Genomic DNA, 13,643 nt, shown 5'->3' on the forward strand with positions numbered 1-13,643 from the left:
ATTCTGGCTAACCAAACACCACTCTAGTTTTAACAGATAACACCAATCCATCATTTAATTTCAAGTGAACATAGCCATGTTCCATCAAAACAGACTCTTTCATAGTATTGGAGAAAATATTTTTCTGTTCTTCTCCATTACATGAGAATTTACTACGTTATTGCTTGCTGAAGGCTTCTCAAAGACACACACTGGTGTTCTCCAACCCCTCTCTGATCTGCATCACAGTAGGCTGTTTTTAAAAAGTGATCACCTGTCCTCCTGTGACATGTCTCAATCAGCCTCACCTTCCTACTACAATTTACTGCCCCTTGGCTCTTAGCAGGGAAAAGCTATATTGCCTTTTCTCTAAAGGGATCACACCATTCTTTTCATCCTTCTGGATTCTACCTTTCCATAAGGATGGCACAGGACAAATTATGTTCACCTCATCACTCATCTGGAAAGGCAAAGAACTTAGAAAAAGAAATTGCACATCCACTGAATATTTTTTAGAATTTTCTTTACTCTGAAATTAAACTATTAAATATTCTAGCTGAATTCGCTGAGGTGTCTTTTGAAATCACTTTCTGAAACAACTGATTGTAGGGGCAAAATTCTTGATGACATTGTTAATTTTTAGGAAGTCCAAGCCATCCTTAATCATTTGAAAAGCTACAGTAGCACAGCCTGGGGAAAGAGAAGACAGCAACGATCACAGTAATTTGTGTTCTCAGTTTCAAGTACCTTACTGAAGCAGTCCCTGAATCCTGGCAGATGCAGGCTTCCCTTACAGAGCTCCAGCAATGCACATATGAGAGCTGCAGCAAGGTTGGCCCAGATCACAGGTGCAAGACTTGCCAGGTGGCAGCCTCTTGAAAAAGGCCTTGTCCAGACTTGAGAGAGAATGTCCCCCTACCCACAAAGAATTGCTACCTGTGACTGGCCTTGGACCTTGGCCTAGAAAACAGGTTTAAAACAAAGAAAGGAGTCACTAAACTCAAAGAGTAAAACATTCTCAGTAGAACTATAATAAAGATTATACAGCAGTTCAAGAAACTGATGTAAGGTTATAGCAGGGGGGAAAAAAGCCCATAGAGCCTACTGGAGGCAAGGAGGTTTTAGAGACAGGACTTACACACAAAAAGTATTGAAGGATGTAAACAGTGAGGAAGAAATTGGGCAACGTGATAAAGAACTAGGGAGAAAAAAAGGAAAAGAAATTAAAAAATCATTTAAACTCAATAATCTGGAAAATTTCTCCCACAGCAGAAGGAATTGACCTGTGGAACTGTCATCCCAGAAGTGAACAAGGAAGAAGAAAGCTATGCAAGCAAAGCAAATCAAACAGAAGAAAAAGAATGCAATAACCCAAGAAGCTTCTCCCACCTCTGACTGCTTTGATTCCACAACCTGGAATAGCTGGTAAACCTAGCAGATGTGTAACTATTGTCATGAAATATCCACAGAAAATGGAGGACCAACATCTCCCCCCAAATCAGTAGTATGTTACTGTTAGAAACAGTTTGCCATGCTCAGAAGAGATTATAGATTTCCCCTTTAAGGGATATTGAAGCATGGGACTATTTTGTCTTCCCTAATGACAGGAGAAGGAAGTGAAGGAGGTCAGAGTCCTGTAGACCTCTCTGCACTCCCTATGGTCTAGTTTAGGAGACTTAAAAGGATTCAGATTAACTGGGGTGGCTTTGCTGATTACACACAGAGAAGAAAATGACCCCATGTGGTAAGTGTTTCCAAGACAGCTGCTCTGTTGGTGAAACATTGCTGCATTCCAGAAATAAACTCTGACAGTCAAATTAGCAGCTTGAGTCCTCTCTCCACAGAAGCATGCCTTTACTGAAGTTGCAGCAGTTCCCAGATGAATGGGAAACCAGCAGCAGAAATTCCTGCTTGGCTCCGCTTTTAAATAGAAAATGGTAAAAAAGATGCTTGTACAGTATCAAATCAGTCTTCATAGTCACATAATTCCCCCACATTATTGATAGTCGGATATTGTGAATATTTCTGGCTGGATGGAGAGCTAAAGCTAGCATGGTTCCCTGACACTCCAGGCCTGCCATGAGTTTTTAAGGTCAGAGGGCTTATCAAGACTTCAGTGTAAAAGATTTTGGGTTGATTCCCATGCATGTCAGTACCTACCAATGCAAAGTACTGACATATGCAAAAGATTACAATCTACATTTGTAGCAAGATAAGAAGCACTGCTACCCCTTGCCTGGCTTCTTCTAGCTCCCAAAAAGTAATGCAAAGCTGTCCTCTCACCACAGAGGTGAATTCTGGGCCATGAAAGTAAATGTGCTCAGAAGCCCCAAGGCATTCATGTTTTACTGAAGACATACATTAAGCAGGAAAACTACATGAGACTGTATGAGCTTCCACATTTATACAGGTTTACAATTTTGCAACCGGACATGCCTATCTTGTATGGGCCTTTTTAGCCACCAACGTGCCTGCAACAAACGTGGGTAGAGCCCTTCCCAAATCTTCATTCACGAAGCCTAGTCGTGATGATGATGACAATTAAAGGTTTACAGATGGTTGTATTGAGGAACGCCCATGAAATCCTGGGGGGAAAAAAAAAGCCAAAACACTAAGCTACAGTTTTCAGTGGTAACAGGGCACTTCTTCAGGACTCTGGGCTCACAAGACACAAGAAGCAGGCTGCACCATATAACCACTGAATGCAGAAATGTTTGTGGTCCTTCCTGTTTCTCACATTGGACTCTTATCTAAACTCATGCTTGTCCAAATGCTCCTCTGTCAGGTAAAACGTGGGAAGGTGTTCCCACATGCTGCACTGTGGAAGGAAGGTATTGCACACACATGGGACTCTCACTCACACATGGGACAGCTGAAGCCAGAAGCCAATGTCAAACTTTTAAAGGAACAAGTACCAGCATGGCAAAGGCCTTGCTGGGTGTTCTAATGTAGTGACCATTTACTTCAAGAAACCTTCAAAAGCTAATGCTACAGTAATGCAATGCTCCTCTGCCTCAACACACCACCAAACCAAAACCCATCTGGTGACCAAATCTTCTGCAGAGCTATGCATTGAAGAAGCAAATCATGTTATACATTGAAACAAAGTCACAGCTGCTGCATTAAGTGGTCTTCAACATAAATACATGAAAGTATTCTCTAACCCATTGCCTCTTTCCCTTTGGGCCTAAGTTCTGCCCTGAAAATTCTACCACAAGAACCTCTCCGTCAGTGGGAAGGAACACAGGACTGTTCAGAAAGGGTAAATTCAGGAAGCATCATTTCTGCTTAGCTCAGTCTTGCTCCATGGCTGCAGGGACTTTCACAGCTTTAGAAACACTACCAATAACAGCAAAAAAGAATTCGGGATAAGCAAGATTGGGTACCCCAAAATACAGATACTACATGTTTGTAACAGAGTATCATGTAAACAATGAACTGCAAAGAGTGACAACCCTGGATCCAGTTGCAAGAAAAGTTATGGGGACAGCTATGCCAGGTGAAGTTAAGATGTCACCTAGTCTCATATTCTATCTCTCATATCAAGCAAAAACGTGTGCTCAGGGAAAGACTATAAGAAAGGTAATGTTTTCTTTGCTCTTCACCTTACTGCACCTTTGCAGACCTCACAATCAGTATCTTGGCATCCTGTGGCTTAGACAGCCCTCTAAACTACAAACTGTACTTGCTGCTGAGGAGTCTACATGTCCCATAAATTCCTTTTTGAGGGTATCTTTTTGAATCCATTCATAACTTTGCCACTGAATGATACAGAAAAAATCCCAAATTAATTTTATGTGAAATGATACTTAATTTGTTTTATATAAAGCATTTTAAAAGAGAAAAAGATAACTACAGTATTGAAAAAATAAGGAAAACACACATGCAAATATAAAGATATCGAAAACATGTAGCAGAGCTCTCTTCCTAGCTAAGAAAGTAGAGGTGCTAATTTTGCAAAGCAAAGAATTAGGCAGGTTTTACACAGGAAAATAAAGACCTATGCTCTTTTTGGTATCTTCTAGTTAAATAAGCATCAAATAAAGCCACCTGTACTCCAAAGAAGCCACATTTTCAGCAGTACATTACCACTAATTCCTATCTCGGCTACCCTCATCTTTCTTCTAGCCACAGACTTTGTGCCTGACCCTGGGGGTACGCTGGTAGTCTCTTGTCTTGAATCACATTAGAAGCTCTTTCAGACAGAAGCTGTCTCATGGCTAAACGGAGCAGCCCCAGCAGTAGGGAATGTGTCATGATACAAACAAGAAGAGCAAAATGGAAGCAAAAGCCAAAGCTGCCAGTACAACCCATAACCATAATCTGAGAACTAGTTAAGAAGAAGTAGAACAGTCACAGCATGAGATTTATTAAGTAGCAAATGATAATTTCACATTACATAATATACAATTTTGCATACTATATTAAATTCAGTATTGTGAGCCTCAAATGTTCAACCACCGATCAAGTCCCAAAATAAACAAAATTATACATTCTAGTATGCATTTATATTACTCCCTTTTTTTTCGTGGAAAAAAAAAAAAAAAGAAGATAGTTGCCATTAGTTTCTAGTTGTTCCCTGAAACCTTGTGGTCTAGGCACTTTTCTTCTCTTAAAACCATACTGCAATTTTTCTCATCATTTCCTTTCACATGGTGGAGATGTAAAGTCAAATGTCGAGTGTGGCAATGAATTTGTTGGCAACATCAAAGAGGGTGAAGTATAGAAATGATACGTAGGGTAATTAAATGGCTCTGTATGTTAGTTGCATATCTCTATATAAGCTGGCCTGACTTAATAAAAAAGCATTTCACAATAGCCTTTTGGCCCTCCTGGCTTTGTGCAAGATTTTGCAATACCCTCCAAATGGTCCCAAGCTCTTGGCCTACTGACCTGGTTATGGGAAGCTGCAGAGACCTGCCTGAGATTTCACAAAACACAACAACACATCTAGAAAGAAATGGTGTAAAGCATGTTCAAATACAAAGCAGAGAGAAAAAGAGGGAGCACCTACAAGTGAGAGTCCAAATCTTGCAGTTATCAGCAGTGGTCCAGCTAATGGTGTAAGCCAAGCCCAGTTCATCACCTGCTTGCAGCTGGTGCCTCAGGGCCAATAGTGTGAGAGGACTTCCCCCAGCCCACTGTGCTACAAGGACAACTGAGAGCCAGAAACAGTCAGGCCCCCTGCCTCTTGTAGGCCCATAGTTGCAGAAGCACCCACCAGATCTTCAGGGCTGACATTCTGCATTGCTGTGCTTTCGAATATGTTTCATGCATCTATAGGGGTGATGTAGCTGAGCAGACAAAAAGCACTGCTCTCCTCCAGCAGCTCCTGCAGTAGGTGGGTGTTTCTCCTGCTGCCACCCTGAGGCCAGAAATACATACCTGACTTCTCAGGACAGGTTTGGCGCTTCAGTGCAAAGGAGGTGGGATATTTTATCATCCGCTACCGATCAGCCCATACTAGGAGTTAGCATTGGGATCACAGGACCAGAAGCACTCAACCATCCTGTTTTAACTTACAAGCAAGACCAACTGAGGGGTCACTGTCAATTGGCCCAGAAAGATGAAGGGAGGGAAATGATGGGAGAGATGGATATCCTGTGACATGATAGCCTGAGACTTCATAGAATACTACAGACCAAGACACTGCCAGTAAAAACTCAGTATAGCAACTCACAAACTACCATTATGCACTATAAAATAACAACACTACCTCTGCTCATCCACCTTTCCCTGGGAGCAGACAGACCAGTGGTAAACTTAACACATCTAGCATGGGGTTTTTCTGGAATGAGTTAGCAACAGAACAGCTCTTCCTTTGCACTATCCTAGATAAACAGAGGATGTTGCTGGTACAAAGTGCCTCAAAGTGGCAGGGACAGCATTATCACTTCTGTGCTGTTTCCTGAAGGATCAATAAGCCAAGACAATCAATTCTTCTGGCTAGTCCTTATTCCCCATGAGAAGCTGTGGCTCTCATTCCCATCATTTAACCCTTCACAAACACAGCAGCAGCCCCATTAATTCTGTCCTCCTTAAACATACATTCCATAAGCCCACGTGACAGGAGAGATTACAGAGCTAGAAGTAATGTATCCAGGTGAACACAATATTGCCAACCCAGTACTTCAGCACAGCAATAACATGTCTATATATACTGCTCTTGGAGCACTTGGAGGCATCCTCATATCTGATTTCTTAGTACAGGACAGAGGGTCCCAAAGAAACCGTAGCTTTCTATCCCCCACTACTTCTCTGTGCAGGGAGTATAAGACAGTCCCAGAGCACCAGCTGACACTCACAGAAGGGGCTGCATAGGCAGTAGATGGCATGAACAGTCATTACAGAGAGTCACAAGAGTGCAACCTAATTAGATACCACAAAGCTGAAGTTTAATCCTATGTAGCAGAAAGAGAGGTGGGGAGAAAGCTCAGGAAGAATGAATGGAAGGATCATGGGATTATTTGCAATGTTAAAAAGGGAATAGGGGCTACCAGAGGCAAAGCAGGACTGCATTCAGAGCCTGCAGTAAGATGAAGAGTTCCGCGATGGTCGTGCAGTTCTCTATAGACCATGGAGAACAATGCAAGCAGAAACTCCATTTAAAATGGGCAAAACACATCTCATCAGGAAGGGACTCAGACTGAACAAGGAGTCCGTGTTAGAGCTATAAGTAAAGAACAACAGTGAAACAAACAACTTGGTGTAAAGATTGGCCATGAACACATTTAACCTGTACAAAGAAGTTTCCACCTAAAAAGTAGTGGGATGTGGGATAGGCTCCTAGAATGACTTTTAAGTGAAGTATTAGAGAGGATGCTGATGCAAGTAATCCTTTCCTAGCCAATGTTTCACACAGAAAATCCTTGCTGCCCTCTCCCATGCAAAGACGGTATTTGCTAATGGCTATCAGTTCAGCGCTGCCATACTCTCAGTGCTAGAGACTGTGGGTTCAAATATGAGTGAGGAAATCCTATTCACATGAGCTCTTCACCAATCTACATTAGTTCACATCATCAGCAGAAAAATGTTGAAATCCCTCACGCTAGGCCATGGGTACATGATGCAACAGGGAAGAACTTCTTGTTTAAAGGGAAGTAGTAGAAAAAGCTGCCAATGAGAGTAACTGCAATTATAAGAAGTCCAGGAGGCCCATGGGAAAAGAAAGGCCTGAGGATGAATAACAAAGGAAAAAAAAAAAAAGAAAGTTGTCTGGCAAGCCTGGTGGTAGACATACCCTCTCTCCTTACCCAGAAAGTCACACTCCAGGTCCTATGAGCTTTAGAGGGATGTTGATTAAATGCTTATATTTTACTACACAGCTACCAGTCATTGGCTCAGGTCTACTACAAACAGGTGATCACAGGAGGCTGGGGAAATGAGAACTTGTGGAATATATTTCCTGCTGATCCAGCAAACACAATTATGAAGAGAAAGAGAATCCATTCTGAGAACAGCGTGAAACTCTTGTGAGCAGGATCATTCGCATCTCACATGGTTGAGGGAAAGGAAAGGGCAGCAACTCCTTCATGAATAAAAATAGCCATTTATGCTTTCCTGTCATACATGCTGGACATATGCTTTCTAGTATCTACACAGTAAGATTTAGTTGCAGGATTTATCCCATTAGAAAAGGTAATTTCCCCTAAAGATGCAGCCCTTTTTCTGGAGACTTTCAAGAGTGTTGAGACTTGAAAACTGTCATTACTTTGAAGACTTCATGTCAACTACACTGTGTGTTTTAAAAGTTTAGAGCTGCAGTATTTCCTTTCCTGAAATTCCTACACTACTATATTTTTGAGTACTTGTGACATGCAAGAACACAATAGCTTTCTATGTAGCTTGTGGGAAAGCTGAAGATCAGTTTTCAGTTCCCCAGTTCTTCATAAACTGTATATGTGCAAGGCAAAGCTGCACTGAAATGCCGGTACCTTCAGGGTAAACAGCAGCAGGTCATTCATAGGATTCAGCATAGCACTAGAAAGAACAAAAAGTAGTGAAGGAAGTGTATTTTGCCTGAAAGGTCAACAGGGGAGATCTAAGTACAAACTGCAAGGTCATGGCCACAGCAGAATAGTGCAGGAGAGGAAAAGGCTGAGGCAAACAAAAAGAAAACTGGGATGGGAAGGAAAGGAAGGCAGGAAAAAAATATTATACAGTTTTCAGCTCAGCCACAGAAAGCTCCTGTCTCAAAGTGATCTGCTGTAGGTGCAGATCCCTTATTAGAGGGAAAGAACACAATTATTATGTATTTAAAATGCATTTAATAAAGTACACTCTAGCTGATGGTCCTCTCCTCAGCAGGTCCAGGCACAGAGCACAAAGAGAACGGGGCCTCAGGCATTCACATCAGGTCACAGTTTTAAATAATTTTAAAACTAGGGCAAGGTGCCAATTCTTACCTCAAGGTGCTACATCCAGATAGACATGTCAGCAAAAACAAAAAGTTTGGTGTATACAGGATGACCATTGATACACATGGCTCCAGAATGAAACAGTAACTTACTTTTTTAGCCAGAGTTTACCACGTTTGAGTAATCAGAAGAGCTTCATCTCAGAAGAGTCAACAAGATTAAATTCAGACCTAGTATATAGGACAGCACCATTGAATGTTACCTGAGAATTACATTAGCCTTCTATCTGCTTGTTGTGTCAAAATCAGAAAATCTTGTTGGTGGCTTGTACAAAATGTATTTAAAAACCCCCAAAAACAACCAAACAACACCCCCCCCAACCAAACATCAACAACAAATAAAGTGAAGTGCGACTCCTGTTTCCAGTACAAACCCCTCTTATTTTCAAGCTATGCACCTATGTCAGTGATTTGCAGTTTTTCCCATGGACTAATCAGCCACTTGGGATTTATATAAAGTTGTTTTTCTGTAGATCTTGGAGTTATTTTGATGGCAGTCATGTATCATTTTACAGACAGGAAAACTGAGGAACACAAAGATATGACTTGGTCACGTGTCAGAAGACAGCAGGTTTCTATCCCCATTCCTTTCCAGGACCTCTCTTCAGAAGAGAGGCAGGATCATAGCACAGTCTTGATTTTGTGCAGTTCACCTACTGCAGACAGATTTTTTGAGTCCCAGCTTAGGGCAAACAAGTCTACTGCTGGCTAGTTTACAACACACCAGACCTTAGCAACACAGAGGTCCTTGGCTTGTTGCAGGCAGGCAGGCCTGTTCGTTTTCAGCAACAGCATGGTCTACTCAAGCTGCCCACGCATGTATGATGAACTCATCACAAAAGCAATCAAGCATTTAATTTGGTCAATCATTCCTGTCACAGAGAATCCAGTTCTCCAACTATATTATTTGATGCAAGTCTCCAGCTAAACTGAAGGACAGAAAAAATACCTCAAAGATACCAGTTTACAGAACAGAAGTAAAATAATTTAGATATTGACCTTTCCATACTTTTTTTTTTTTAAGAAAAGGTTAGCCAATAGTTAAGCAGAACAAAAAATAAAAAACATTAAAAAATTAAATCGTGTATCTTCCAGGCATTATTAATAAAAAGACAGATCACCCTCCAATCCTTCTCATTTATAAGAGTATTTATTTGGAGTTTCTATTAGGCTGCTGCATGTACTGCGTGCATCCTGCTTCACTGAAGAAGAGTCTTTTTGAAGCATCACTTGACTTTGTTTTAAATATCTTGCTACGGTTTCCATTTTAGTTCTGTGAGATGATTATTTTCTCTCAAACTGAAGTTATACAGCAGTTGAAAATGCTGATGGCTTAACTGGTTTCCTTTTTTTTTTCCTCCCCTCTCCACAGCAGCCCTGAGGGGGTTTAACTCTTTCTGCAGCACTGAAATCCTGCTTTTGGAGTTCAATGTTTAACTCTCGCTGGGAGACTCATAAATATTCGGAGTCACTCTCTCCCTCTCTGTTTGATTAGGAAATGAGCCTTTAACTCAATGTAATCCCCAAGCCATTAACAAAAAAGCCCTCAACAGCTCCACTATTAGAATTTCACTCCTAACCCACAGAGGATTGAATTAGATTAACATAACTACCCGCAATCTGAGTTTATTTTCTGTGCCAGATAGAAATGTGTCTTCAGGAAAGGAAAAGAAGAGAGCTGGAGAGCAAGCATAGCATAATGAAATGTAAAAATAGAGAGATGAGAAATAGATGGACAGATGTACAGGTGAAGCGATAAAAAAAGGCAAGAGAGAGAGATAGCTACATAGTCTTTAATAACTGGCTGCTGGCTTTGGGGGGTTTATTCAGAAGGCCCCTCAAAACACAGAATTGCTTCAAGAAGAGTATTTTTATCCTGCTGGTGTTTACTTCATATTCCCAGGGATTTACAGTGAGACACCTGAGCATGCTGTACTCCAGACACCTGTGCAGCAGATTTGGCACAGGTTTTATTTATAATTCCCAAGAGATGTCATACTCAGCAATGAAAGGAGAGGCGTGGAAAAGAGAACCTGCATGTCAGTCATTACTTTGCAGTCAAAGAAACAAATAAAACAAAGATGAAACAAAAGATGTTTGTTATTTGTTTTTTTAAGGAACGGAAAAAAAATCATGCAAGAGCATGTGTACAGTAAGTCAGTTTGGAGGTTGATAGGGTGTTCGGTCCACAAAATGAGAATCATTAGAGAAGCAGAAACTAAATAACAAACACTTTCTACCACATAATGCATCAGTCTTACTTCTAACCACAGGTAACTCCCTTCCTCCAAATAAGTGGTCCTATAAACCATTGATTGGCATGCCACAGGACAGTAAGTGCTTGGTTATTTTTTTTTCCAATGCAGTAATAAAAAGATATGTCAGGGCAAAAGACCCACACGCAGTTGAAAGGGAAGGATGAAGTCCAGCAATTATGTGGACACAACTATTGAATTATCCAAATAAATTCTTAAGACTGAATCCTTTATAGCCTTATACTTGGAGGACTTCTTTGGGAATGATCCGATTTCTGCAAAAATGTATGGTAAGTGAAGGAGTTTTTTTGCAGTAGTTCCCAAGCATAGTCATGCTGATATTTCTTTGTGTGTAGAGAAGAAAATATATTTTTTCAGTGATGTCTCTTGGCTTCCAATTTTTAGGGGGACCTCAGACTAGCTATATGATAGATTGTTAGTTACAAAGTCAGCAATTTTATTCCTTTAATGCCTCTCAGAAAAATCTGCTCTCTCTTTATTACACAATAACATTGCATTATCACAGAGAAAAATAAATTTAATATCATGGCAAAACAAACAAAAAAGGGACTTAAATAATTTAAATACATTCATTTTTAAGTAACATAAAAAACCTCAATAATCAAAATGAAGTTTCATGTGATGAGAATGCTCAGTCTCACAGTTTTGTTTTATCTGGAGGAGAGAAGCTTCATAGCAAGCGGTGTGTTGTAATGATCTTTTTGGGCATTATTTGGGTATGTTAATTGGGTATGTTAATTTACCTTGTTTATCCACATTGCCTTCCTTATATAGGAATTCTAGCTGAATGATACAGTATTCATATCAATGGCTAAAAACTTAGAAAGCATTAATTTGTGGTCAGTATTTTTTGTTCCTAGAACTTAACCTAAATGCTTTGAGTATTATAAAATGTACATCAAAGAAATGCAAAATAAAGGACTAAAGAACAAGCCTATTTGTCACCTTTCTACAGTCAGTCCAAGTAATTCATCTATCGTGTTTTTCTCAGGACTTGATATTTTAACTGTGAGACAGCTCTGGTTTTCTTATCCTGTTTTTATTAGACACTTGTTCCTCCAAATTATTTTAAGTTTAGCTTCATTTTATTTGTTGTTACTTTCAAAAAAGGTAAATTGGCAGGGGAGGAATTTTTTAGAACATATATTTAATTAGAAATTTATACTAAAAAACTTAACATACCAAAATTAAAAATTGTAATATTGATGGTTTTGGGGGTAGACGTAATACAGGAAATCAAGGTCATTTTTCTATACTTAAAAATAAATAACCCCCCTAAATTTTGTAAAAAGATGTAACACAAACATCTGAGACAAAAATATGAAACAAGAAAAACCTCTTTTATTTTGACAAAAATATTATACTAAAAGCTACTAAAAAAACCCAATTGCTGACTAGTTATTGTTCTCCCTCTCTTCATATTTGTGTTAACAAAAATACTCTAAAAATATATCATTGTGCAAACATTTTGCATCTCGGCTGCTTTAAAGCAAACACCTCATTGACAATGAGAGAGTAAGTTCCTTCTTTGATTGTCACTGTGCCGACTTTGCAAAGACTTGCACCCCTCTTTTGTCATTGAAGAGACTTCAGTTGCTTTGGGACTTTTAAAATTAAAGAAACATCAACTGCTCAATGATAAATGCCTTCAGTAAAAGCAAAATTTCATTTCATCTCCCTGATAAGAGAAGATTTGATATGAAGCTGGGGGGGTGGGTTTTTTTTCTAACAGAGGAAAGGGTGTCACTTGATTCTTTTAAGACAGGACTGCTGAAGTTTCCAGGTTTGCCTTTACCAGCATGGGATAAATAGCACCTGTCCTTGGTAAGCCCTTAAGCAGAGTTATGTTATACATTGACCTTTTTGGAATGCCAGCAAACCTGACCGTTTCTATTCCCAAAACAAAACTGTTCCACTCAAACTTTCATTTGCTTATTTCCAGAGGAAAAAGCCACACTCAAATAGTGAAACTGCCTGATTTCTACAAAGTTCTGAACCAACTCCTCTCCTTGTGGGTCGCACTGACCTTCCTCTGACAGTGTGAAAATAGAAAAAAAATTATTACCTTTAACTATATCAAGATGCAGCCATAATTTTCAGACCAGATAAAAGGGTTGGTGCAGAGCAACATTTGAATCCAAAAAAAAAAAAGCCACAAACCAAAAAACAAGCCCAAAAATGCAATAAAAGGTAGAAGTTCACTACTTACATGCTGCGGGCTGAGAGATGAGGCTCGAGGCTGGAGTAGAATTTCCCTTGCCCTCAGGTGTTTCTAATTGCTGATTAAATATCTTTTGGTTCTGCCTGCACCAGCCGACAGTCCCCTCTGCGTCTCTGCCTCTCTTTGTGACTAGGACACAGTACTCTGAGTCCCAACCTATAAATAGATCCCAGCTCTGTGATTGATATAACAGGCAGCTGACAAAAAAAAAAAAAAAAAAAAAAAAAAAGATAGAAAGGAAAAAAAAAAAAGAAAAGAAATAACCAGGTCTTAAGCAAGGCAGCAAAAGCTGGGCTTTTAACTCTGCACTGTGCCCAGGGAGGAGTCCCCCACAGTCACCCGTGGGCATCAGAAAGAGAAAGTGCAAGGCAATTACTTTCCCAGCAGCATTACAGCAACTTGAGGCATGTAAAGCAAATGAACAAAATTCAATGCATAAAGGAGAGGGAAAGCACAGCTAGCAGACTGCATCCAAGTCTTTTGCAATTTAACAAAAATAAATGCCATTTTAAAAACAAGTTGGGAATTCTGACACAATGAGAGAGGAGTTCAGAGATGAGTTCTGGGGGTTGGTCCAGGCATGCTTGTATTTCTGCTGCAGAATAAACTAGTGAGTAGGTTGGCAATTTAACAGCTCGTCAGTCTACTTAGGGTCTCTGCCTACAAACACTATTTGATGCAAACAAAACTCAGGGCAGTGATGGTACCTCCCCTATTGACTCAGCAGAAGTTACTTAGCACTCAAGGACCT

At 40.0% G+C, this 13,643-nt stretch overlaps 1 protein-coding gene across 2 annotated transcripts in view; it reads right to left on the reverse strand.

Moving 5' to 3' along the window:
- ESRRB (estrogen related receptor beta) overlaps positions 1 to 13,024 on the reverse strand; it is a 128,525-nt gene extending 115,501 nt beyond the window's left edge. For both annotated transcript variants that reach the window (XM_051806379.1, XM_051806380.1), the window contains exon 1: positions 12,881 to 13,024. In XM_051806379.1, coding sequence (XP_051662339.1) covers positions 12,881 to 12,882 — 2 coding nt within the window. In that variant the 5' untranslated portion in view covers positions 12,883 to 13,024. The remainder of the gene's footprint in view (positions 1 to 12,880) is intronic.
- Between the last annotated feature and the right edge of the window lie 619 nt (positions 13,025 to 13,643).

The sequence above is a fragment of the Manacus candei genome, unplaced genomic scaffold (assembly GCF_025592945.1).
Source record: "Manacus candei isolate 608988 ecotype Guabito, Panama unplaced genomic scaffold, ASM2559294v1 h1tg000067l, whole genome shotgun sequence".
Lineage (NCBI taxonomy): Eukaryota > Metazoa > Chordata > Aves > Passeriformes > Pipridae > Manacus > Manacus candei.